General features: G+C 36.4%; 1 protein-coding gene and 1 non-coding gene across 14 annotated transcripts in view; both read left to right on the top strand.

Moving 5' to 3' along the window:
• The window catches only part of LOC149085566 (serine/threonine-protein kinase Sgk2-like), a 125,321-nt gene that overhangs the window by 37,671 nt on the left and 60,447 nt on the right, over window positions 1-27,203 (top strand). For all 13 annotated transcript variants that reach the window (XM_089233676.1, XM_089233675.1, XM_089233670.1 and 10 more), the window contains exons 2-7: window positions 442-548; window positions 10,089-10,172; window positions 19,890-20,038; window positions 24,365-24,470; window positions 25,222-25,286; window positions 26,604-26,709. In XM_089233676.1, coding sequence (XP_089089802.1) covers window positions 444-548; window positions 10,089-10,172; window positions 19,890-20,038; window positions 24,365-24,470; window positions 25,222-25,286; window positions 26,604-26,709 — 615 coding nt within the window. In that variant the 5' untranslated portion in view covers window positions 442-443. The remainder of the gene's footprint in view (window positions 1-441; window positions 549-10,088; window positions 10,173-19,889; window positions 20,039-24,364; window positions 24,471-25,221; window positions 25,287-26,603; window positions 26,710-27,203) is intronic.
• On the top strand, window positions 14,642-14,715 carry TRNAS-GGA (transfer RNA serine (anticodon GGA)). Its single transcript has one exon. It is a non-coding gene; the product is annotated as a tRNA-Ser (tRNA).

Genomic DNA, 27,203 nt, shown 5'->3' with positions numbered 1-27,203 from the left:
AGCAAACCCGCCTCACTGATCTGGGCACTCAAACCTTTTCAATAAAAAACCAAAGATTTGCAACCGCCGCCACCAAAAATGTGGATCTGGACGGGTGGTGGCGGTTAAAAAAATCGCTACCACACCCGCTAGCGGGTTGTCTGTGCGCTTACAGAATAAACCTATAGATGGTCGTTCCCCCCAATCGCAACCGCCTCGCAGTCAGTTCTGGGCTTTAGAGTGGTGAAATATCCCCCTTATTGAGAATAACTTTTTCGCAAACCCCATTCAAATATACAAATTCCTTAATTTTTTATGTAATTTTAACCTAATTACGAATTTATGGGACAACCTCTATTTTAAATGAAGATATTTAGATATACACCATGAAAATATAAGTACGAGATTTTGTTACTTTTTTTTGTTATCCTCATTTTTTTCTTCTCTAACATTTTCTGACAGACATGAATTCATCTCTGGATGTAAGTCCACCAGAGAATACAGGACGCAAGTCGCCGACCGTCAGTGTTACTAATTCTGAAGCTTGGGAGAAGAACAAGAAATATACGGTAATCAACATGAGTTTGTATACTAGTTCCGAGATTGTAATCAAATTTGACCAAAATTTTTAAAATTGAAAAACTGATTAAATTTCAGTGTTTATAGGATTTTAACCCCTTTACATACAGGCTTTTAGCAACAAATTTCGATGATGTGTAGTTGAAATACTAGAGATAAATCTCAAACCGGCATCTTTGTTTTCTTTGGGGGGGGGGTTGACTATATACATTCTTGTTTATAGTTTGGAGAGATATTATTTACGGAGTGATAAAAGGGGAGAGAAGAAAAAAGTCATATAGAAATTAAAACAATCTGGGGGGGGGGGGAAGAGCCGGTACTCTCTTCCTCACGTACACACTCGTTTTTATTCAGAGTCAACCGCCATCATAAATATAATCATCTGTAGGGGCAGATGGTGTCACATTCCGATAACACCTCGGAGAAGTGTATCTCAGCTCAGTAGGAGCATATTGTACGAAAGAGCGCGCACATCTGTGTGTGTACGCGGAATCTTCTAAACTAAAAATTGGCTCCTCTGCAGATGGCAAATGGGTATTAAAATCAATAACAATTGGGGTGTTTAGTCTGCCGGAGCTTGATTCAATGATAAAGCCTCACCAGTATTCGATAATAATTTAAAGCACTCATTGCAATTTAAAGTCCCAGTCGCTGAAACACCTTTGTCAGATATTTAGCACAAAGGTGCTCAACTTTTTTGAAGGTGTGAACTTCATTGTTTTGAAATATTTCGCGGGCTTCTTGAGTTATCCAGAATGAGCCTCGATACTCCAAAATTATCTAAAAAGAAGTGGCACGTGCCGCTTAAGTGACCTGCAATCGTTCCGCGGGCCACTCGAGAGATCTGGAAATGTGCCACTAACCACTCAATAGGATAATCTGCAAATGTATCACGATCCACTTAAGTGAACTGGAGGTGTGCCGCTAGTCGCTCAAGTGATTTTGAAATGTGCTTGAGACCACTTCAGAGGTTTGTTTTATTTTTTGTTGTCACGGGCCACATCAAATGCTTCCGAGGGCCACATTTGGAGCACAGGACATGGGCTTAACATGTTGCGTCTGATGTGAGTACCAAATTTAAAATGTCTCCTATATTTTCACATAAGAAAAAACCCAAAAATTTTCGAACCGTTTTCTATTTAATTTATGTTCAAACCAAAACAATGATTCATTTATAGAGCATCGGAAATTAAACCCAGTTAGTTTTCCAAGTTTACATTATTATTTTAACAAAAATATCCCCGGCAAAATTTCGTTATATGCTATGAAACAATTTTAAACTGTTTTCCCATCAAAGTTGTGAAAATATTTATCCATATGTTTTCTACATATTACGCTAGTGCCACAGAACCGGGGCCAGGTGCGTCTAAACAATTTCGGGGCACGAAAAATGTTTAGGACACCCCCGTCCCTTTAACAAGATTTCATATATTTTGTGGGGAAGAGGGAATCGGCATTCTGAATATAGACGAACGCTAAGAAATATCCCATACAAAAAAAAAAATAACTACACAAATGTGAATTAACACAAAAATTAATGGAGGTAATTTTAAACTAATGTGAGAAACCGTTTCCGCGAAATTAATGAAAACTTTAGAATCGATGGATTAAAAATAATTGAAATAAATTATTTCAGTACCAATGAAAATTCAGAATTAATAAAAGAAATAATTTCGGAATAGATTAAAATTCAGAATTAATAAAAAATAATTTCGGAATAGATTAAAATTTAGAATTAACGGAAAAAATAATTCCAGAACTATTGAAAATTCAGAATTAATAAAAGTAATGCAGAAATTGATTAAAATCAAGAAATAAATGGAATTAATAATTCAGCAATTGATGAAAATTGAGAAGCGACATAAAATAAATGAGCTCTCTTCTCTTTTATACAAAAAATCTGCGCGCTCTCTCTTTCCCGAGACCGCATCGTCACCGTAAAAAAATATTAACTAGTTGGTGACGGTGCGGTGACCGGCTACGGTGCGGATATGTGTGAACGGCTGCATTGCTTAGCAAAGAATTATTCTTTGACCGTGTTATGACCTACACTCGGCCGACGCACGTGTCGGGCACGGTGCGGATATGTGTGTCCAGACCTTAAGACGGCCGTGGTGCTAACACCAGTCAAGGTACTTACCAACAAAACGTAATCTGTCATCGTAACTGCATTCATCACAATTTTTGATGAAATCCACAGTTCCTGGTATGAATGATGATCCATCACGGAAAATAGCGATATAGTTCAGTGCATTGGCGTACGCAAAGGGGGGTTTGGGGTTCTAACCCCCCAAGCCAAGATTATAGTGTTATTTTGCCGGAAAAAACGTAACGCGTACGCCTATAGTTCAGTGCTATAGTATTTTTAGATAGTATGTATGCAAGGTAGCCATCGTGATCCTGATAGCTAACAAATAAAGAGTTCTTGCACACATACTTTGTCCCCTTTCAACGACTTTGTTTCCGTTGATGAGCGTAACATCTCGTACCAAACACTCGTAGACGTTTGAAATCGAAATTGTCTGGCTTACCCATAGTTATTGGAAATATTGGGGGGGGGGCGGTCTCGTGCCCCGGGCGCTGGACCCGAGGGGGGCGCAAATTTCATTCTGAAACACCTTCATTACAAGGGGGGGTCAAAATGCGCGCTTGCCCCGGGTGACCAAGTATCTAAACCTCTTAAACCGAATATTATTTCCATAGATTATTATGAAGGATTCACGGAAACTTTGCCCCGACATCTCGCCCCTCACACGTTTCGTCACCGGAAATTTCGTTCCGTATATTTCACTCGCCATGACCCTATGAGTGATCTAGTGAGCGAGACATTGTCTCACAGATATTTCATTTCACACTAAAAAATTTATATTACAAAAACGGAATTGCCGCACTAATTCTGATTAGGAATTTCATCTGTGAAAGTTGGATACCGTATACTTGTTGCTCTTGTATATTAAAATGCGCTTTATTTCCGCTTTTAAAAGGTCACGGATAACACGAATCTAAGTTTTCTTCACTCATTACAAGGAGTGTGTCGCCAAGTTATGAATACCACGGTGTGGTTTATCAACTCGTCACGTGGGAATGCGTGCTTCAAAAAAGAGGGGACCGGACGCATTTTTCGCAAAAAATGCACCGTTATTGCGCGATTACCCAATTTTTTTCCACACAGCCAATCGCGTTGCTTCAGCCTCTACGATAATTTGCGTAACTCTATGATATTTCATTTTCGTATCTGATCGCCGAACAGTGGTGCAAACAAGGTAGACATTTCCACTGAGTTCCGCGAGGCATTTCAAATGTGCAATCGCGCCATTTTTCAATAAAAATGATTTTATTTTTTAAACCAACAAATGTATGAAAGCAAACTTTCTTATTATTTTGGATCTGTTGATATATCCTTATTACTAATGATGTGTGTGAGTGTAAGTAATTATAACCAGAATATTCAATTGAAGACACATATTTAATAGGAATTTAAACACAAAGTGAGAGACATCTGTTGCTGTTCAGACTTGAGCAGCCATGTTTTCTGTGCTGTTGCCAAAACTCTGAAACTAAATACTTGACTAATGTGTTGCCAGATACCAAAAACAGAAATAAATTGTTTATCCATTAACATGATATTCTAACACTTTCCCTTGTTAATAAAACAAACAATTCAGTTACAATACAATTCATGGGTGGAAATGTGGGGGGGGGGCGCGATGCCCCCCAGCGTCAAAGGTGGAGTAGACTGATCTAATGTATAAATGTATACAGGGGCGTCGGAAATGTTTCAAAACTGGGTGCTCGTCTTTAGTTTTATATCAGAAATTTTAATTTCTGAATCAATGCTGGGGGTACTCGGATTCATGCCACAAATTACCGTGGGTGCTTGAGCACCCCTATCTCCGACGCCACTGAATGTATATATGAATTGACATCATCGTGCCCCCCCCCCCAGACTTCCAAGTCTATCTCCACCTATGATACAATTCCTATTTTAACGGACAGTGTCACTAATCTCGACTTGTGCAATGGCTTTGTCATCATATCTGCCAACTGATACTCTGTAGACCTTTTTACTGCAATCTCTCCTTCCATCACTTTTTCCCAAATGAAGAAATGTTTAATGCTAATATGCGGTGATGTAATTCTGGATGTTGTGCGAGTCTTATAGCTGCGTTATCAATTTGGATCACTGGAGCTTCAAGTTGTACAACTGCTTTGTACATCCTTTGCAACCAAATTGCTTCTTTACAGTATTCATTTGCTGCAACAATTTCTGTTTCAGTGGTTGATGTTGCTACCATAGATTGTCGTTGACTTAGCCATGAGATAGCTCCACCAGCATACAAGATCACCACTCCTGTAGTTGAGTGACCAGTCTTTTCACATCCTCCAAAGTCAGTATCACTATACCATTCCAACACTCTGGGATTGAAGTTATATCTGCATAGAATGCCTTTACTTGTGGAACTTGCAATGTATCTGAGAACACGTTTGGCTTTCACCCAATCTTTTGAAGGATTCTCTAGCTTGCATGATAAAACTCCTACATTGTATGCTAGGTCGGGTCTGGTGCCTACCATAAGATACGTGATAGCTCCGACTACTTCTCTGTAAGGAAATGATTCATCTGCTTGTGATTCAAGACCATTTTCCTCTGACAGCACTTTCAAAATAGGTGTATAAACTGGTCTACAATTTTCCATACCAAATTTCTTCAACACTTTCTTTGCGTATGCTTGTTGGCTAATTTTGATGTTTCCATTGGAAAACTTTTCAATTTCCAATTCTAAGAAATATGTTGCTGGTTTACTGGCAACTTTAAATTTCATTTTCAACTGTTTAATGAAATCTTCAGCTTCTTGCTGATCATCATATGTGACTAGGCCATCATCAACATATAAAGCTACAAGTAATTTTCTGTTATGATCTCTGATGTATAAACAAGGATCAGCTTCACTTGCTTTAAATCCTAGTTTCAACAAAAAAATCTCCAAAACACTTGTTCCAACAGTGAGGAGCTTGCTTAAGACCATAAAGACTGCACTTGAGTCTACACACATTACTTGTCCTATCATTATAACCTTCAGGTTGTTGCATATAGATGGTTTCTTCTAGATCACCATATAAAAATGCTGTAGTGACATCAAATTGGGTCAAATGCAATTTCTCACTTGCTACAATACTGATTGAGTGTATTGTTCCTAACTTAGTTACCAGACTGAAGGTTTGATTGTAATCAATATCATGACGTTGACTGAATCCTTTGGTTACAAGTCTCACTTTATACTTGTCAATACTACTATCTGGATTTTTGATACGATACACCCACTTACAAGGTATAGCTTTTGATAGGTCAGTGGTTCTCAACCTTTTTTGACTCGCTGAGCCCTTTTCAGTACATAATTTTTATATTGTAACTCTATTCGACTCGAGGCCTTTTTATATATAATTTTTATGGCGGAACCCAGTAGGTCTTTTTTTTTAAATTTATCTGTCAAATTTACTTATTTATTTTATTTTCATTGAGTCGCCGCAGAGCCCCTGGGAAGTGCACACGGAGCCCCAAGAGCTCCACAGAGCGCTGGTTGAGAACCGCTGCTTTAGGTAATGGCTGTAGAATCCATGTACAATTTTCTCTTATGGAATTCATTTCGGAGTCCATGGTTTTTTTTCCAAAATGTACTGTCTGTACAATTGACAGCATCTTCATAAGTTTCTGGTGCATTTGCATCAGCCATGAAGACATCTGCCAACATAATGTAGTCTTCAAACCTTTCAGGCTTTTTCAACTCATTTCTGTTCCTGAGCTGTCTGATGTTTGTTTCAGCCTCTTCATCATGGGTATACTTTCCGTCATTTGAAAGTTCTTTATTTTGATCATTTCTTTCAATTGGAAATGTCACTATATTTTCAATCTGTAAAGGCTTCTCTTGAAATACCACATCACGACAGCAAATTACTGTCTGCCTTTCTTTGTTATAGATGCGATACCTTTCTCTTTCTCTCTCTCTCTCATCTCCATTGTATCCGATAAGATAACCCTTTGTTGCTTTCTTATCCATTTTCTCCTTTGATTTGGGATATGAGCATAACAGACTGACCCAATGATATGCATATGCCTTATTCGAGGCTTCTTTTTCATCCATAGTTTTATTTTCTTGGCGACTTTTTTTGTTTGTACTTTTTAGCTACATCGGTGAGACTATTCATTGATGTTTTTTAACCATTTTACATGGCATAATAGCAATAAGCTTCCTTATGATTTTCAGCAGTAAATGAGTATAAAGTAATGAAAAAGCAATGGATATAGAGCAGCTTTTCCAAAGTATGCATTGCTGTTTCTAGAAGCAATGCCAACCTTTATGTGGGGTGTCGCAGCGAGCTTGCAATATTGATTTGTGCACCTATTTATGATTTGAAGTTCTTTTATACGGGAAAATAACTATTAATCTATCCTGAAGAGCCACTGACGAATCATGAATTAGGCAAGGGAGCCGTAGTTGACAAAAGTTTGTGAACCATTGGTATAGGGAAAAGTGTTCCACTGAGAGAGGGATTAACTTCACAAAATATTTGGGCTTGCCAATGCTAAAATTAGGAGATATCTTGTCAATGTCACTCAAAGGGTTGAGATTCGTCTGAAATCAGCGATGAAACATACTGTGTCAAGTCTGTTGCTGTGACTACCGTTATGGTATTCAGATTATATGATCATTTTATTCTTATGCTTAATGAATATACAGGGTGTATGGGGAAAGTCCCTTGAACCTGAAATGACTTGCATAGCTGTAGCTCTCTTTGTTTGCAACTTCTCACACGGAAAGGGTCCCAAGGATATGTCTTTTAAAAATTTTAATTTAAAAAAGCGCTTTCAATGCATACTATTGGTATTGCTTTAGCAACACGAGCAAAGATGTTCTGGCATCCCTGGATCAATCACTCACTTGGTCATTCATATGGTGAATCACTGGCACTCGTACAGTGAATCAATTGGTTGCACATGCGGTCACTCGCATGGTCAATCACTCTTGGTCACTCATGCAGTCAATCACTTGGTTGCTCATGCAGTCAATCACTTGGTCACTGATACCATCAATCACTCACTTGGACACTCGTACAATCGATTGCACTCTCACAGATATGGTCAGTCATTGTCACTCACTTAAATCATTCATTGTTCCCAAAGCTTAAGCTCCGAAACATAGTTGTATATTGATATGATAGCGCTTTCATAAAGGAAAAATAGTTTGAACTAGTCTATTTTTTATTAACAAGTCTTAAACTTCCTTAATTTCCATATTCAAAGTATCTGCACTTATTATAATTGATAGCAGGAACAGTGCCGGATTTTCCCACAGGCTGCAACCTAGTGTCTCCAGGTCTGCAGAGGGACTCAATAAAATATCAAATTATTTCTTGGAGAATTGCTCAAAGATCAAATTTTAGCACATTGAAGTTTACAATTTTTGTTACTTCACACTACAAATGTTCAAAATGCTTTAGATATGTATTGGGTTCATAAATTATCATATATTCAACACAAAAAAACAATGACAACTTAGTCATTAACAAAGGACAGCTGGAGTTAGACACATAACAGCTTCCATTACCCTCAATAGCCTAGGGTGCCAATTACTCCAGAGAAGCTCATTTAACTACTGCATTTAGATTACTACCCATGGCTGCAACTAGGAACAAAAATTTATTCTGTCACTTGGAGCCAATTGGAGAATCTATTTTGGTGCCCACTTCACAGCAATTTTGAACAAAAGAGTAAACCTAGTGCCCGCAGCAGTGGACCCCCCCAAGTTGCACCCCTCTGTCTACTGCATCTCATTTTGTTGAGGTTCATTAACATTAGAATGACAGAAAGCCATCAGTTTGGCTGCAATCAGTGTCGTCTTAACGCATGGGCCTACCCGGGCACCTCGAGAGAATAGGGGCCTCACAAAAATGAGATTTGTTTGAAATTTTCTATAATTTACCTGGTAGGGCCTCAGAAAAACCACTTGGCCCGGGGGCCCATAGTGCTCTTAAGACAGCCCTGGCTGCAATAGGGAAAATTTAACAAATTATTTTTATTTACCAAAACTTTTTAAAACTGTCTATTCAGTAGTCTTTCTCTTTTACCAATTTTTACAATAAACCCCAGGTTCAAACACACACACATGTGCCAATTTTTTTAGAATTCAAGACAAAATGACTTGTCATGACAAAGACTAACCTTGTGTTTCATAACTGTAAAATGAGTTTTCATGATTCTTTGAACTAGTGTTGTGGTTTCATTTTCACTTGCCAGTCCACTGACTAGGTTTGAACTATAATAGAATTCAGAAATATGTGAAGATAAAAAAATCATAGTATGGAATAAAAAAATCGTAAATAGCTATCAAATCCTGAATGTTGCAGAGTATGCCTACATGTAATACAGCTTTCCAATGCTGATCGTGTCACAGGGTTTAAGCTGGATAAAAAATTCCTTTCGCAAAAAAGCGAAAATAGGGGAATAGCTTTAGCAAGAATGTTACAATGCTAATGTAGTGATTGATGGTTGGATGTCTACTCATTGCGTAACGTATTTTTGCAAAAGTGGCTACTTTTTTCGCATTCTATGATTTTCTTTCGTATTTTGCAAAAAATGCGTCAGTAGTTTAAAACCTGTCGCGTTGTGCACACACAATTTATTTGGTCTAAAACATCTACAGCACACGTATTAGTCATGAAATTGTATAGTAGTCATTCTTATTTGCCTTATCTTTGATTTCAACTATTTTGGGCCTGATATTCAAGAACTAGATTTTCTCTGCTTACCAAAAATAGGCAATCTGGTATGGTTTCAAAATCGGCAGCTGACAAGTGTTTTGGTTCATTTTTCCTAGATTATTTACTGTATGCTGTTCAACTAGCAACACGGTTGCTACATGGCAAGAAATGTCCGCCAGAATAAAATATTCATTTTTCCAAAGTTTTCTTTTATTAATTCCTTCAAATATTTATTCTTTGTATTCACATAAAAAGTCTATTTCAGGAATTTGATGACCATAATAGTGTAGAAACTAGTGGTCAAAATTGAGATTTACCTGTCATTTTGACCGCTATAGATTGTAGCTGTCATAGTGCTGTTGAGCAGTTATTTTGGATGATCACTACTGCTGTTCCAGGTAGAACTTCATTTTACCACTTAACTAAGAGACCTAGAACATTTATATTCTTGGAAATCAAAATTCTCGAGCAAATAGGAAAATTAAGAAATTTCAATAACCTGAGATTAACAGTTTCTGTGTGATTGCATGCCAAAGTAGCTCTGTGGTTAAAATGGCCACATCGGTCTTTCTAGTGTTTAAAAAAATATTGGTTTCATAGTGAACCCCAATTAAAAGCAACAGTATAATTGCTTCTATTTGTAGCATTTGACTATTACTTTCATTTTGGAATTTGGGAATTACAAAAAATGAAGGTAAAATGAAACATTTATATTTCGAAAGTCCATCACTCATTAAATATGTTACAGGAGAATTTATTTTTTTTCATTAAAGGTTTATAAGGTAGTTGTCGAGAATGGAGGTCAAACATGGTTTGTTTTCCGTCGCTATAACGAATTCAGCAAATTGTTGGACATCGTAAGTAATATTTTCCCGTCTGATTTTTTAGAAGAAAAAAAAGTTTTATGTTATAAAAATACAGTATTGTACACCTATGCTGAGTTGGCCTTTGGCTACGTCATGAAACGACACTATGGGCGATTCCATTTATCTTTCAGTAAAAAGATTGCAGGGAAAGGAGCAGGTTGGTATTTTCTGTTGACGTCTTTTGCGTTATTTTAGAGTTTTTCCTCCTTGTTTAATGAACCCTCCCTTCGTGCATCAGGGTCAGAAGCAATTCAGTATGGACATACAATACCTTTAACTGTTTAACTTGTGCCTGTGCATTCATTTCAAGCAGAGCAATGATGTACAATAGTAAAATATGTGTAGAGTTAAATTTTCATCTTATTTTTAAACTTATTCTTAGGTGTCATATTGAATTTTACTTTTCTGGTTTGAACTTTATAAAAAATTGAATAATTTTTCATGGTGTCAAATTTTTTATTAGTACAGTCGAGGTTTGTTATAATGACGCCCCCTTCATTCCACGGAAAATGGATGTTGTATTGGGAGGTCATTATATCAAACATTTTCAAAAAACCAAAATTCAGCTTCTCCCCTTTTTCCAACTGTTGGAATTTCCCTTCCTGTGATAGACTAGTCAGTGTTTCCCAAAGTGAGCAATATCTCCTCCTTTTGGGCGATGGAATGGTCCAGGGGGACAATAGAATCTGCTGGTTTTACATAGGATCCTATGGGTTCGCTTGAGTAAGGGGCGATGAGAGAAAGAAATTTCTGAAAAAGGGGGCGATGGAACAAATAGTTTGGTAAACTGGACTACATGAACAAGGAAACCCCAACTCTTCTACTTTCATAATTGAATCATGATTTTTTAATTACAGTGAACAAAGTAGACCTTATTTTGGCTTTTGACAACAATTTCTATTTAACTTCCGCCAAAACTTTCAATTTGAAGCCTACAATTTTCTTCTGCATTAGCCGGCATGTCACCCAACTTAAGGGACGCCAGATTTTTTAATGTTGGGGTCTCTGATCTGTTCCAAATATGCTGGGAAAAGTGAGGTTTAATAAGGATCACATTATTCAGCGGTTTCAATGGAATTTTATAATAAAGATATTTAAGAATTTTTTTGAATTTCTGACTCAAATTTTCCATCATGCTTATGTCCCTTGATGTTTCCTGGCATGCCGAGTAATGCAAGGGGAATATGGTAAAATATGAAAAATATATCACTCCATTTATTTAAGATGGCCATGTCAAATGAAAACTTTTCAAAATGAAAAAATAAGTTAATTCAGTTATCTGTATATTCTTAAATTAAAAAATTAAGTAAAATTACAAAAAATCAACCACATGAAAGTCGGAGTGAGTCACCATGTGAAAAAATAAAATAAAATGGTAAGCGGGAGAGGGGGAATATCAACATCACATCTAGGCAATGCGTGTCTTTCTGTGACTTGCCCTGTTTCCAGTGAGGTTATAACTTAACTACAGGGTTGTCCGTAGAGGTGACAATGTTTTATTTCTTTCCTTCTCCCAGTGTCAAGGTCAAAACAACACAAAACAACAGATTTTGTCCATTTCTTTGCAAAAAAAAACAAAGTGGGGAACCGAGCAAAGTTCAATTATTGTAATGGAATGAATTTTACCAGTCTTTATATTGGACATGAAATAACATGGTAGAAGTAGCAAGAAATTTGGGACCTGTTATAATGGTCATTATAATGGAAGGGTTGTTACAGCGAGCATTGACTATATTTGTTTTTAGTAAAAAATTAGCGGGACTACAACGTATGTATATATATGGTCACAACCAAGATATTTTTTAAGAGTGCTGAATATGTACTGAGGTATGATCTTTATTGCTACAATAAAATATCTACTCAATTTAACTACTAGAAATATTCGACATTGCATTCTGGAAAATCCATTACCAAGGATACAGGGATGTCAAGTTTTCAAGACCTGTCCACAGATTGCAGAGATATGTTCTTGGGAACAGAGGCTCATGCTGCCAATGACACCCCCCAGAAAAGCAAGAATCAAAAATACTTTTGTAATGTAATTTAAATATCACTTATGGAGATCGCACATAAAAAATGTATTTCTATCTCCATTTCTGTTAACCCTTTAAGCGTTTTTTTTTTAAATTTTCCTGATCTGTATTATAACTGTCATAGTGAAAATCACTAAACCTTCTAAAAATTGCCACTTATTTTCTGGAATTTTTTTCTGATCTCATGAGCTTATAAAAGCTTCTCCCCCCCCCCAAACACAAAACAGTGATAAAAAAGCAAGGAAGAATAAAACCTATTGTTTTCCATTGTTTATGCTATAAGCATAACCATATACAACCTGTTAATTGACAAGACTGAGGGGGGGAAGAAGGAAAACGTTATCAGGAGCAGAGAACTTACGATATCTGGGCTCAAGGTTGTCATTTTGAGAGGGTTTTAAGAACCAAAGATATCTCGGGATTGTCACTATAAGGGTTAATTTAAAATAATTTTGAAGGTTATAGTCACTTAAAATTTCTGTCTCCTTAGAAATTGTGCTCCTCTAAAATTTAGTGTTCCCACTCCACAAGTCAATCATGCATATGTCCCTGCTGAGGAAGTGGGAGGGTTGCTCAACTTTAGTGGGAATTTATGTGGGAATGTAATGCTCAATTTCATACCACAAAATACTACTACATAACCGTACATGCACCTTGTATATATTCCTTAGCAGAATTTCCAATGAATTGGTACATATAGAAACATGGTGTGTGTATAGCCATAAATATATTTGTTTGAGTTATACTTGTTTCATGTTATACTGGTGCTGCCATCAGGGCCATCTTAAGAGTATCATGGGGCCCCCGGGCCAAGTGGTTTTTCAGAGGCCCTACCTGGTGAATACTAGAAAATTTCAACCAGATCTCATTTTTGTGAGGCCCTCTTCTCTTGAGGCCCCGGGCCGTGTGTTAAGACAGCACTGGCTGCCATCTGAATTCTATATTTTGAAGTAAAAATGGCAAGTGTGTGCGCTTGAATTTTCATGTTATGTTTTAGTATAGTCCTGAAGGTCTGAAGGCATAAATACAAACACTAGGATAATTTGGTTTCTGTATCAATTCTATAGTGTGCTAAACCTTTTGCTCCTGCACAAAAGCTGAGGTCGAGTATACACAGCTTGCGGCGTCTACGTCAATACTGAGGAAAATCACCCACAGCACCATTCCTATGTGGCTGCGGAAGACGAGCCTCCCACTGCCCTTGCACTCTTCCGTCACTGCTTAGAATGAATGCCCGCAGGCTCCTATACCATGAATGAATCAACGCCAGAACTTTGCCACTGGACTTATCCAGTTGCTGAGATTTCTTCCAGCCCAGCTTCGTGGCAGAGTCTGGAACACTCTATTTTGTCGGGAAAGAAAAAAAAAGAATGAACAAAAATTTTTACAACATATTTTCCCCGGACAATTAGGTACTGTTGCGATTAACAAATTTTGTGGTGATTACAGACGAGATGGAGTTGGGAGTTGGAGAAAAGTTTGGGGTTTTCGTTAAGACGAATGAATTTATGCATGTTAGGATAGAGGTATATTTTGAAAGCAATTGGAGGGACCCCCATGCCATCTGATCTGTTATCTTACACTTGCCATATATACACAGGATACGAAAAAAACAAATGAAATTAGAAGCGTATTGGGAAATATAAATTATCCATCCGGAGCGAGTCATCTCACTTAACACCTTATTGGTGAGCAAATGGGTTTGATGACTTGCAGACTAGAAGCCAGCATCAGTTTTATTGGGTTGAGTTCACTCACTCTGGTGGATTTGATGAAAATATACAAAAAAGAAATATTGTGTGGGGGAATATATACAATTAGGGATCACCTGTGCCATCTCGCTTAGCACCTTATTTGGTGAACAACATGAATACGACAATATGAGTACACACATGTGTTGTGGACATGAAATGCACAAACTTGAATAGAGGAAAGAGAAATACACATATACACACATTTATATACATATAACTGCCAGGTCGAGTCGTCTTGCCCTAAACCTATTTTGGTGAGCAATGTGGGATTAGAAGGTTTTTAACAACTGGCTGTTGCAAAGATATATTTCGGAAAGAGAGAAAATTCAACTTTCCCTGCGGGGAATCGAATCTACGTCCTTTCACTTTCCAGGTGAACACACTAGACTACAGAGGCACAGAATCTCTCAATCTTTCCTTGGAGCTCGTGTACACTGAAAGGGGCCGTACATGGACGGCCGGACCAGACTCAGGCCAAGCTCACAACTGCTGACGTTGCCACCAGATGACGACTTATACAAGGTATGGTAGCGGAGAGTGACGTCATCGTTGTATAAGTCGCCATCTGGTGGCAACATCAGCAGTTGTGAGCTTGGCCTGAGTCTGGTCCGGCCGTCCATGTACGGTAGCTTTCAGTGTACACGAGCTCCAAGGAAAGATTGAGAGATTCTGTGCCTCTGTAGTCTAGTGGTCTAGGGCGTTCACCCGGAAAGTGAAAGGACGTGGGTTCGATTCCCCACAGAGGCAGTTGAATTTTCTCTCTTTCCGAAATATATCTTCGCAACAGCCAGTTGTTAAAAAACCTTCGTATGGTAGCGGAGAGTGACATCATCCTTGTATAATGTGGGATTAGTTTAAATGGGGAATGTCTGGAGAGAGCTTTAGCTAAGGATCAGCTTTGGTCTTGTTTTGATTTACTCGCTCTGGCTGGTTATATTTATAAAAAATGAATATATATAAAATAAAAACTCTATGCAATGGTTATTATGAAACCATTTGTGTCCTCCCGCCTAGCACCTCTGCTAGAATAGTGGAATGAAGGACACTTGTGGTTATCACATTTTCGTCAGTGTAATGGAAATGTCATAAAAATTGTTCGGGTTCCGTTAGTAGATGCTATATTTTGTACATAGTTATGTATTAGTAGTGGCTGTCATGTGGATATGATTTATGGTGGTGATTTTATCTTCTTACAAAGCATCTACACATGTTCAAATATTCAGAAAACTATAGTTCACTTAAATAATCAAAAACAAACACAGCAGCAAGGATTACAAGCCTTGTCAAATATATACACGCCAATAAAAAACAAAAAATCTGTCCACCAGATTTATTTATATATATACACACATACGGGGTGATTATAAAAAAACTATCCCAACATATGGGCCCCTATTTATCATACCATTCACAGAAACTGAATGAAATTTTGGAATAATGTATTTTGATGTATGCGCTCAAGAATGGTATAGAAAACAACAGTGTCACTCTAACAGTTACAGTTACAGTGAGAAAATTTCGAAAATATCAAATGGCAACACCAAGTTTTTGTATTGGAATGCGATCTCCATACTGAAAAACACTAAATAGCGTTGGAATGGCACCTGTAGCACGAAAATCCCCGGAGCTAGACAAGGAAAAAGTAAAAAGGACTTTGCCGTGCACCAGAGCATTAATGTTCATTTCATTCATCACACCGTTTCTTCGGCTGAGATCCCAGCCTGATTAGTCCTCCACAAGGTCATGTGGAAAATTTGTGAAACACAATAAAATGCTTTATTTTATGCTTCTTCTCTGTCCTTATTGGTTGTCCTCATCTTTAGCCTATCTACCGCCGGTGATTTTCATGCTACAGTTGCCGTTCGAATGCTATTTAGGGTTTTTCACAATGGAGATTGCATTCCAATACAAAAAACTTGGTGTTGCCATTTGATATTTTCGAAATTTTCTCACTGTAACCGTAACTGTTAGTGACACTGTTGTTTTCTATATCATTCTTGAGTGCATACATCAAAATACCTTATGCCAAAATTTTATTCAGTTTCTGTGAATGGTATGATAGTTAGGGGCCCATATGTCGGGATAGTTTTTTTATAATCACCCTGTATATAAAAAAATCTGGTGGACAGATTTTGTTTTTCGTTGGCGTGTATATATTTGACAAGGCTTGTAATCCTTGCTGCTGTGTTTGTTTTTGATTATTTAAGTGAACTATTGTTTTCGGAATATTTGAACATGTGTAGATGCTTTGTAAATTTGCACTCTGTGGCATTAGAACTGGAGTACCTGCGGTATTACCCACCATACGGCAAGCACATTTGTCTGTTCAGCTGCATTTCCGTTCATGTAGATATGACTCCTATGCCAATGTTGATGACGAATACCCGCAGATCCCTGGATCCTTGCCACAGTTGAAGATGAGCATCCACAGTCCAGAAGCACTGAGGTGAAAAAATTGGGGGACTGAAAGTTGCTGGTATTCCCGTATATATGGTACTCAAGTATGCGTGCAGGAGAGGGAGAGTGTGTTGCATTGTTTTTTTAGAAATTATATTTTAGAAGGGGGCTCGGCCCCCTTACAAAATTTACTAGAAGTGTTAAAATGGCCTAGGTTCCTGTGCCTATGCCACAATCCCATTTCCTATACTCCTGTTGAGGATGAGAACCCACAGCCCTTGGCTTATGTCACTGCTGAGGATGAGCACATCCATAACCTACTTCATACCCTTCTCTCAAACCATAGTGAGTAATTATATTGTATTGAAAGTACTCATTAATTGCCAAACCCTTTATTTATACAATAATGTTGGCCGAGGCCTAAACATGAGGCCCCTTTGATTCATATCAGAGGGCTTGATTACAAACATTGGAGCAAGAGCACTATTTCCAATGTGTATATATAGGATTCAGGGCAGTGTTGCATATTGTGTATTCATGAATTATTAGGATGTTCAGCCCCCTCAGAAAGTATATCAAGAGGATGGCTCAAGTAGCCTGAGCCTACAAGTTCTGGCCACCATGACTATAATCACCACTTCTGTCATATGTTCCTGAAAAATTTAGCCAGAGTCTATCACATGGATGGTCAGTTTCCAAAATCATGAGTTAGTTCCCAATCGTTTTCCAATTCCAACCACAAGTTTGGGTATTAGATGGCGGGACCCAGGTTCAAACCAGGGTTGTCAAATTTGCTCCCCGGGTAGATACCCATTTCCCCCCCCCCCAAATGCGAGCCGATATCTTTGTCTTGACACAGAGAACAACAGGTCTTAGAAAGGACAAAAACAAGCAATATGAAATTCAACCCTAAGTTTCAATTTAGAGTTAATGAAGTATTGTTATTCAGTGTGACAGTTCCTAAGATGGGCTCTGTGTTTGCTTGTTGCAAGGTCATCCAGTTTCTTTTGCATCCAAGAGCCTGTCAGAAACTGAAAAAACTATGCACAGATTGAGAAAGAATTACTTACCATAGCCTTCGCATTGAAAGATTTCAATAGTTCATAAGCCCATCGGCAAGATCTCAACTCAGTTACAAAGAATGCTTCTCAAATTACTTAAGTATGATTTCACTGTTGAATACTTGCCAGGTTGTCAAATGCATATTGCTGATGCATTGTCAAGGGCTTGCATTGGACACGAGTGTAGACGATCCAGAAATGTTGCATGTCGTGCATGAAATTTCCTAATCACTGCCTATTAGTGAAAGGAAACTGAAGCAATTCCAAAAATGTACTGAGCTTGACCCAACCCAGGGGCGTAGCCAGAAATTTCGTTCGGGGGGGGGGAACCAAAGTGACAGAACAATGGATTTGGCCATCTTTTTCCCTTTTATCGGTCATTTTCTCACATTTCGGGGGGGGGGGAACCAGACCCCCAAGTCCCCCCCGCTATGCCCTTGACCCAACCCTTCAAGAGATAATTCATTATAATAAGAATGGTTGGTCCACTGACAGATGTTCAAGCACCGTCAAACAGTACTACAAGCTACAAGATCAGCTATACATAGCTAATGGGTTGTTTTTTAACAAACTAATAGTCCCTGAAGCACTGCGTAAAGATATGTTATGTATAATACATGACTCACATGGGGATTGTTAAGTGCAAAGCAAGAGAAATCTTATATCGGCCTGGCTTATCAAGAGATATTGAAAAAATAGGTTTGAACTGTGATATTTGCGAAACATTCATCAGGAAGCAGAATGTTGAAGAACCACTGACAAATCACTCAATTCCTAACAGACCTTTTTCTAAAGTTGGTGTTGATCTAATGGAATTCGGAAACAAATACTATCTTGTATTGGCTGACTATTTTTTTTTCTCAAAATGGATAGAAATTGGTGTGATAAAGGACAAAAGTGCATCAGCAGTAATTAGCACACTCAAAGGCCTCTTCAGTAAATTTGGGGTACCAAACCAAGTTGTCTCGGACAATAACCCTTTCAATAGCTTACATTACATACAATTTGCTGATACATGGAATTTTCAGTTCATTTTCGCAAGTCCCAGGTATCCCAAAAGTAACGGAATGGCAGAAAGATCAGTAAGGAATAGCTAAGAGCATGTTTAGGAAATCCAATGGCGATAAAGAGAAGATTTTGGTTGGTTTAATGGAATATCGGAACACGCCTCTTCCTGACATGAACTTATCTCCCGCTCAATTAATGTTTAATCATCGGCTGAAAACAAAATTACCCATTTCAGAAGAATTGCTGAAAACTAAGCTAAACAAGAATATGGCCCACCTTTTGAAAGAAAAGCAAAGAAAGCAGAAGCTATATTGTGACAGAAATGCTCACCCCTTAGGAATTCTAAACAATGGTGAAAGAGTAAGAGTTTGGAATTTCAATAAGAAACAATGGCAACCAGCAGAGATAGTTTCAGCTCACAAATCTCCAAGATCATACATACATAGTGAAAATACCGTGGTAAAATTCTGCGAGAAGAAACAGATGGCACTGCGATGGTCGCGAATATGACAAACTTTCAAATACAATGCATCATAGGAGTTGTTTGACCTGAACATTGGTTCTGGAAACTATGAACATACCCAAAATGATCCTCGTACACTGCATACGGATGTTAATCAAAAGATTACCTGAGTGGGGAGAATTTGTAAACACCCAATATATTTGAATGACTATGTAGCCTAAAAGCTTAAGAGAGGGATGTCATGTATGAGCATAGTCACTGTAAAGGCTAAAGAGGCCAGTATTCATATTATGGAGAGAGCACATGTGTGCCTGGAGAGGGGTTCAGGTTAACCCTGACATTGTATATAGTTATCTGATCAAACTAATATAAACTAATGATACAAATTGGCTAGTATAGTGTCAACTTATTAGTAGGTGCATAACACACACACACACATATACACACATACATACACACACACACACACATACATATACAACCTGAGACTCTGGGAAAACTTGACTTTTGATCCAGTTATATCAATTCTCTTGATGACAACCACTAGTATTGGGGAAACGTTGAGAACTAAACTCAAACGGACAACAGTCTTCGAACCTGAACAAATAATTTTCATCAAATGATGGCTGCGAAAACCTTATCAACTATTTACTATTTTTGGTTTTTTTTCCTTTGTCGTATATTTGTAGAACTCATTGAAAAAAAATCAAATACCTCGCAGGATGCGATATGACACTTGCGCAGCTGAAAATTAATGGGCTAATGTGTCAATTTTTGGTGCCTCAAAATTGCTGTGCTGTAGCATCAGCCAATGATGTTAGCTCAAGGTTAATGATAATTTAAAACCTGTTTTGTTTAATGCTCTATCAAACATATCATTCATGTATCATTAATATTTTTCATGTTTTTCTTGATCCACACTTTTCATGACTCATTGTATTCTATATCAAAAATTTGTCTTATTTGTTTTATTCAAATGTTTCTTTTTGCAGTTGAAAAGACAGTTTCCCAATATTCCACTGAAACTTCCAGGAAAAAAATTATTTGGCAACAATTTTAGTTCTGAGTTCATTCGAAACAGAAGGCAGGGATTGAACGATTTTGTACAGAAGCTTGTATCTGAACCTCTATTACTTCAATGGTGAGAACTTTGTTTTTGTTCAACTATGAAGTTTTGTTTTAAATAAAACCAATATTCATTGCACTGAGCTGGAAATAGGGTTAGGCTTAGGTATTTTTTTTATTAAAAAGCTATACAGCCATTACTCAACTTACAAACTTTTTGGGTTATGAAAAATATTTTTGTAGCATTGGTGAATTGGCCTTGGCGATATTCTGTGAACATTGACATTTGGACTGTTTTTATATAAAGGAACCAAGCGTCATTTTTAACATTTTTGAGATATACCAACATCTGGTGGAATTTTTATTTAAATAGAACTAAGTGATGTCTAGGCTGTGATGTCATCTGTGTGTACTTGAACCAACTACCAAACTACCAAACTAAGTTTTATAAACTAACTTGTATATAAAAGGAACCAAGCACCATTTTTTAGATATAAACCAACATCCGAACTATTGAAAGAGGTGGATTTTTTATGTAAATAGAACTAAGTGGCATCTAGGCTGTGCTATCATCTGTCCATTTATCCTTCAGATGAAAACTAGCCATTCACAAGACAGGTTCATTCAAGTAGATAATATGAGCAAACAATGACGAAGACCATCAGACATCTTTTTCATTCGGTTAGGTTGATTTCCCTATAGCCTAAAGGAAAGCCAATAAACAAGGAAAAGCGTAAGGATATCCTATCTATTTGTCACCTCATACCAAAGGATGCCTGGCCTTTTTATAAGAAACGTGATTCCAGTACTGGGGTTGAATGTCCTCCCCAGCACAACCCAATCCACACGGGTAAAGGGCTTACATCCCGAAAGGGACTGAGCCCGGGTCGTGTCTGGTCTGACAGTGCTGGGGTTGAAGGTGAGGTGACATAGATGGTTTTGGAATTGCAGACTTCACAATAGGTGATGAATGAATGCTAATGTATTGTTTCAAAAGTTGTATTCATTAGTTTTATTATGTAACTGTTCAATAAATTTTGTATCAATGGATTTGTATTTTTTTTTCATATTAATCAATACATATGGCATGTTAATATCCAGTGACCTATTGTCAAAATTTATTTGGTTCCTTTTAGATAAATATTAATTTGAAATTTAAAGAGAACCACAACACAGCTTTTTTCTATGATGAAGCTATGAGGGGAGGGGAATATTAATGGTAATATGTAACAGTAAAACAGCTTAATCTGTACCTGAAGCCATTGTAATACTTTTTTTCACAAAGAGTTTTTATTATTTTTAAAATTGAAGATAATTTTAAATAGCTTTTTCTCATTTGAATTTTTTTTATATATATAATGGCGCTTGGTTCCTTTTATATAAGAAATGAGAAAAACAGGTTCTAAAAACACTGTGATAAGCAGTTGTTTTTCTCTCTCTTTTGTCCATCTGATTGGAAAATGAACATTGAGTTACAAAGTTTCTTTTAGCATGCTTCAGTTGAACTCCATGGCAATTTATTTTTTTATTATTATTTATTATTTTTTTTTGCGCCTTGTGACTGTACCTTTTGCACTTGCTCAACTGGGAAGAATAACCTATATAAATGAAGATTACCCAACCCCGTTGACCAAACTTCCTTTAAGCAACATTGATGAGATATCTCTCCTTAAAAGCCACTTAGCATTGACAAGCCCAGATATTTTGTGAAATTGGTTTCTCAATGAAACACTTTTCCTCTATATCCCTTATTTTGCACCTGCTGAAAATTGGAAGAAAGCCTACTTCATTTAAATAGATGTGGTATTTTAAAAGGGATTTAGTGATTTCTGCTATGCTGCTTAAAGGGTTAAGCTGTACACGCACAAATGAAAATATTCCCTCTTACACAAAATAAAATTCACCATTGGTGAATAGGGCAGACTGCCTCGCAGCACACAGAAAAAAAAAAACAGGTCTACACAGTGGAAAAAAAGGGAACATTGCTGTTGACCTTTTTCTCCCTTTGCCTTGGTTGTCACAAAAGTAGAAATTTTAATTATGGATTCTCTCTCCAAAGATTCTACTTTTGGTTATTTTCTTAGGAGGAGCTGACACATTCATACAAAACAATAACTGCTCAGCATTTACATTAAAAACATCATGTTTAACGCACATCTTTACTCATTTTAAATTTAATTTCAATAAATTTCAACTGGTGAAAAAATTGCTGCAAGAGCTCAGTTTCTTGTGAATATTTTTGAGCAAAATTGTCTTATTTATTAGCAAGTTCTGTTTAATATAAAAATCTAATTCATTATAAATTTGTGCAAAAGAAGAAAAACAAAAGCCACCTGGCAATATCAAATGGTTATCATAAAATTTTCCAGTTCAATAGGTGTTTTAATCCCAGTGAAAGCATGAAAGCACAGCCATTAAAAATTGGCTTTAAGATTTAGTCATGGCCCTCACAAGGGTAAGGCTGACAGGACACCAAAATGATTCTCACCATTTTTGTTTTTTCACGTTATGAATTCACTATTGAAAGGGCCTGTAAAAAGTCTGGCTTGAGGGCTCGAGTTAATGAAAAATGATTTTAAAAAAAATTATGAAAAATGTATTTAAATATAGTGGGTATACGTTTATGGTTCTATGCTTCAAAACACTTAAGTTCCACTTGTTATATAATATGGTACAAGGGCGTAGCCAGGGGGGGGACTTGGGGGTCTGGTCCCCCCCCCCCCGAAATGTGAGAAAATGACCGAAAAAAGGGAAAAAGATGGCCAAATCCATTGTTCTGTCACTTTGGTCCCCCCCCCCCCCGAACGAAATTTCTGGCTACGCCCCTGATATGGTATAGTTCTCCAATTATCAATTTCTAGCCATTTTTCAGGCCAGCTGGAACATAAGGGTGAAAGGATACCTTTCATTAAAACTCTTCATTATTATTCAACCAGTTCGACAGTTTAATCACCAATTTATATTGGGATATAAAAGATGATTCAGAAAAGACGGGAAAAACACTTTAAGAGGTGATAGCACATACCAGTACAAACAATTGTCATCAAAGAATGCATGGTCTAACATGAAACGGCTGCTCCACAAACGTTAAAACAGCATTTCTGTTGAAATTCATCGTGAGGAAAAAGAACACCATGCATGCAAAAGTAGGAGAAACCATTTGCAAACCATATATGCAGGCACGGATGCCAGCCCTGTGAAGTTATTTCAGCGTGCAACCACATTCTAACACTTGTAACTACCAGGATAATGCCGCACTTTAGCAATACTGAGTCTGTGCCTTTTATTCACCGATTTGCATGCGGTTTCTTCCCCGGGTTTCATTTGCATGCATGGTGTTCTTTTTCTCTCAATAAATTTCAACAGGAATGTCGCTTTAACATTTGTGGAGCGACCATTTCGAAATGTGCTAGCACATTTACATTGCATGTTAGACCATGTATTCTTTGACAATTATTTGTATTGGTGTGTACTATCACCTCTTAAAGTTTTTGCCATCTTTTCTGAATCGCCCTATATAGTTGGCATTAACCGTCATAGTTCTTTTTTGAAAAATATCAGATGAAAATTGATTTAAACATTTTCAATTTTTTATTGTATATAGAAGACAGTACAAATTATTTTTCGAAACATGTTTGAAAACTTCAAGTTAGTATAAACTTTTGTTGACAGAATTTGACATTTTCCCATTTCAATTAAAATTTTGCAAAAATTTCAGTTTTGAACAAAACTGAATATTTTGTCTTTCTACTTCTGAATACATCAATTTCTTTGTACAGCTATGCGCATTCAAATATGCATGTTCTATTTATGGCACATCAGCGTTCCAAGAGTAGGATAGGCCAGTATCTGATGTGTGTTGGCTGCTTTGGTATTCTTGTTTGAACTGCCGCTTATCAGAAGTCACTTCAAGTGTTTACATTTTATCATACACATTAGAAAGAACTTGAAAATTATCCATAAATATATGTTTAGGATAAGAAAGACGGTATGTGTTGTGAATTGGTGATATGAAGTAGAAAATAGTTAATTACAATGATACTCCTGAAATATTGACTGGAAGATCACTGTACAAGCATAACTTAGATAGCATCAGTTCCCACTTTCACCTCTTCCCCCCCCCCAAGTGTCAATGTTCCGATACATGGAACATCGTAGAAAAAATTTTCTTGAAACTTCGGATTGGATCTATGAATAGGCATGTAAAAGGACCCAGAATCCCAAATTTTAGAACAAAAAGTGCCTCTGTTGATAGTTCAGCATTTAAATGATTAAGTACCACATTAAAAGAGTATTTTATTTTTAAATACTACTGAATTTATTGAATTTGTTATGATTGTTGTGTAATTTTTACTTTCCATAAAATGCCAGATTTTTTTTAATTCAAAGTATTTTTCTCCAGTCCTGAGGTTAGAGAGTTTTTAAATATTGACAAGAATTTGGCATCAAACTCTACTGATGATGAACAGTCAATAGGGAAATCTTCAGAACTGGAATCATTGGGAAATGTGAGTTTATTGTATTGAAAATCTTTGCATAATACCATTTATAACAATAATCAAACTTATAAAACAATATTACTCTCTGGTCTCAATATGCTTTTCATAGTGTTAATACAGGGAAACTTCGCTACAACAATACTTGATATAACAAATCTCTATACAATATTTTTTCAAGTCTTGTTTGGAACTATTCAGTTTATGAACAATAAAAACTTATTCAGTTTGCAAACTTGTCTTGGATTAAAAATGCATAAACTTTCAAGGGGAGCATATTCCGAGGTCTGAGGCATGGTGTTTTTTTTTATATGAGGGTTGAACTAAATTTCAGAGTAAAATTTGTCCTCAAATACTGTTCCTCTTATCCAGCCAATGCATCAGTAGGTCATTTCGATCTTCAAAAAGCTTTACGCACCAAGAACTTTTTCATAGTTTTGCAATAGTTTTTGAATAGAACTAACTCGGCAACTTCAGAAAACAGTTTTAATACCTTGCATTGTATAATTCTTTACAAAGTTTGGCAGCAAGTATCTTATGGAATCATGAATTTGGCTAGGAGGGTATTTGTACCCAGATTGCCAGGTATTTTGAGGCACAGATTTTGGGGGCTTTGACACTGAGATTGTAGATATTGGCAAAACTGGACATTACTTATTTTAGAGAAAGAAAATCATTTTTACATCAGAATGCAAAAGTGAATAATTTTGATCACCTATGTATATTCAAATATCCAAGTCACCCATGATCACTTTACTTTTAGGAAGAAAAAAATGATGAGAAAGTAGAAGACAAACCTTTAAACCTTGGTCCAACAGAAAAAAAACAGTAAGTGTTAATGCTAAAAAAACACTTATTCAAACTTGAATGTAATTGACTCTTGTACGTCATGGTTAATAGACTCGTCTTTTTGAATATAAGAATGCAAATGAGATACAGGGTGGCCAAAAAAAGTCTGTAGAAATTTTAAAAATTAATAAAAATCAAAATAACTGAAATAAAAAAACTATGTGCAGGGTTAGCATCACTAGGTCATGGGAATTTTTTTAAGACAAAAAAACCTAAAAAAAACAGCCGATAGGTGGCGCTGATGTACACAAGTCAAAGAAAATATATGCAAATAACGAACAATATTTTGTGTTACATAAAACTAGCTATAAAGAATTAATTCACTCATAGATTGAACCAATATCAGTTCTAATATTTCAGATTTAATATTGAACAAAAATAACATATAAAAGTTGTGCACTATTATAAACGAAAAATTTTAACATTAACAAATTTTTTAAAAACAAATCTGGACTCATTTGAATATAAAAGATATATCTGTGTGACGGAGGTAAATGGCACCATGTCACAAAATGGAAATTTTACAGGAGAGCTGTTTAATTATTTATTTTTAGTACAGTCAAATCTCATTATAACGAACTCCAAGAGACCTGAGAAATCACTTCGTTATAACAAAATTTCGTTGTAGAGGAATTCTGGGTTTTTGCATTGTTCCTATGTAAACTTATCTGAGGGATTAGAAAAGTGTTCGTTAAACCGAGATTTTCGCTATAACTGTATTCGTTAAAACGGGATTCGACTGTATGTCTCTTCCTATGGAGCTCTATTGTTTTATAAAGTGAGAGATATGTTATTTATTGAAATAGGACTTGTGTTACACACACACACTACATATAGGATACTAAAAGTACTGTAAATTAAAAGCGTTATCCCAATATTGATGAAAATGGTCATAATGCCCTTTACCTCTGGCATACATATGTGATAAAGATAAGTTATACATAATAGTGATATGTTAATAATACAGTGAACCACATCTAAGATGGACACTACGAGACTGAAACCTGTCTTAAACGGAATCAAAATATAGTCTGTTCAATGGTTATTTATTTTCACCTTTTATAAAACCAAAATCTGTCTAAAACAAAATATTATTTCAGTCTATTGACGTTCCGTTTCATACATATTTCACTACTTGAAAAAAATTGCAACTTTCTGTAAGATAAATCTCAATTTCTTGTTAAAGTGACATACATCTTGTTATAAAATAAAATAGGTTTTATTTACTTTGAATTGTCAAGAAAAATATAGAAATAAGAAAAAGCATTATTCAGTTTTTTTTTTCTTTCACCTTAGTGTTAAACCAGGATATTTTGAATTCCTGAAGGTTATTGGGAAAGGCAGTTTTGGAAAAGTGTTATTGGCCAAACATAAAACTGAAGGAAAAATTTATGCAGTGAAGGTAATTTTATTCTTTATTTACTAATGAGCATTAACATTTTTCAAAACTGAGAATTAAAAAAACTGAAAAGTTGAAAATATTACAATTACAAGTCGAGATGATTTTATTCTTAATTAACACTGGAAACAGTTTTAATCAAGTTAAATCTGATATTTATTTTTTAATAACTTTTGGGTGGTAAATCGAAATATGCCCTCATTTTTTTTCTATCTCATTAAATTTTTACAATACAGGGTACCCTCCATATTCCTCAAACAAAAATTTTATGCATAAAATGGGAAATTAAAAACTTTACCTGAATGTACTTTATTTAGAATTATTTTATTCATATAAAGGATACATTGCTACTGCCATCAAATTGCATTGAGCAGTTTAGGTAAAAATTAGTGCTCGTAATTTTTACTGGAGTGTTCAATCTGTGGACATCTCATTTATGTCAACGTTTCTCAGTTTATGTAAACCTCATTATATATCCACTGCAAACCTAGGTCAAC

The sequence above is a fragment of the Pholcus phalangioides genome, unplaced genomic scaffold (assembly GCF_987345545.1).
Source record: "Pholcus phalangioides strain wild (caught in Gottingen) unplaced genomic scaffold, Ppha-v1.0 ptg000007l_1, whole genome shotgun sequence".
NCBI classification, from domain to species: Eukaryota; Metazoa; Arthropoda; class Arachnida; order Araneae; family Pholcidae; genus Pholcus; species Pholcus phalangioides.
This window is presented reverse-complemented; position numbering and strand designations above follow the sequence as displayed.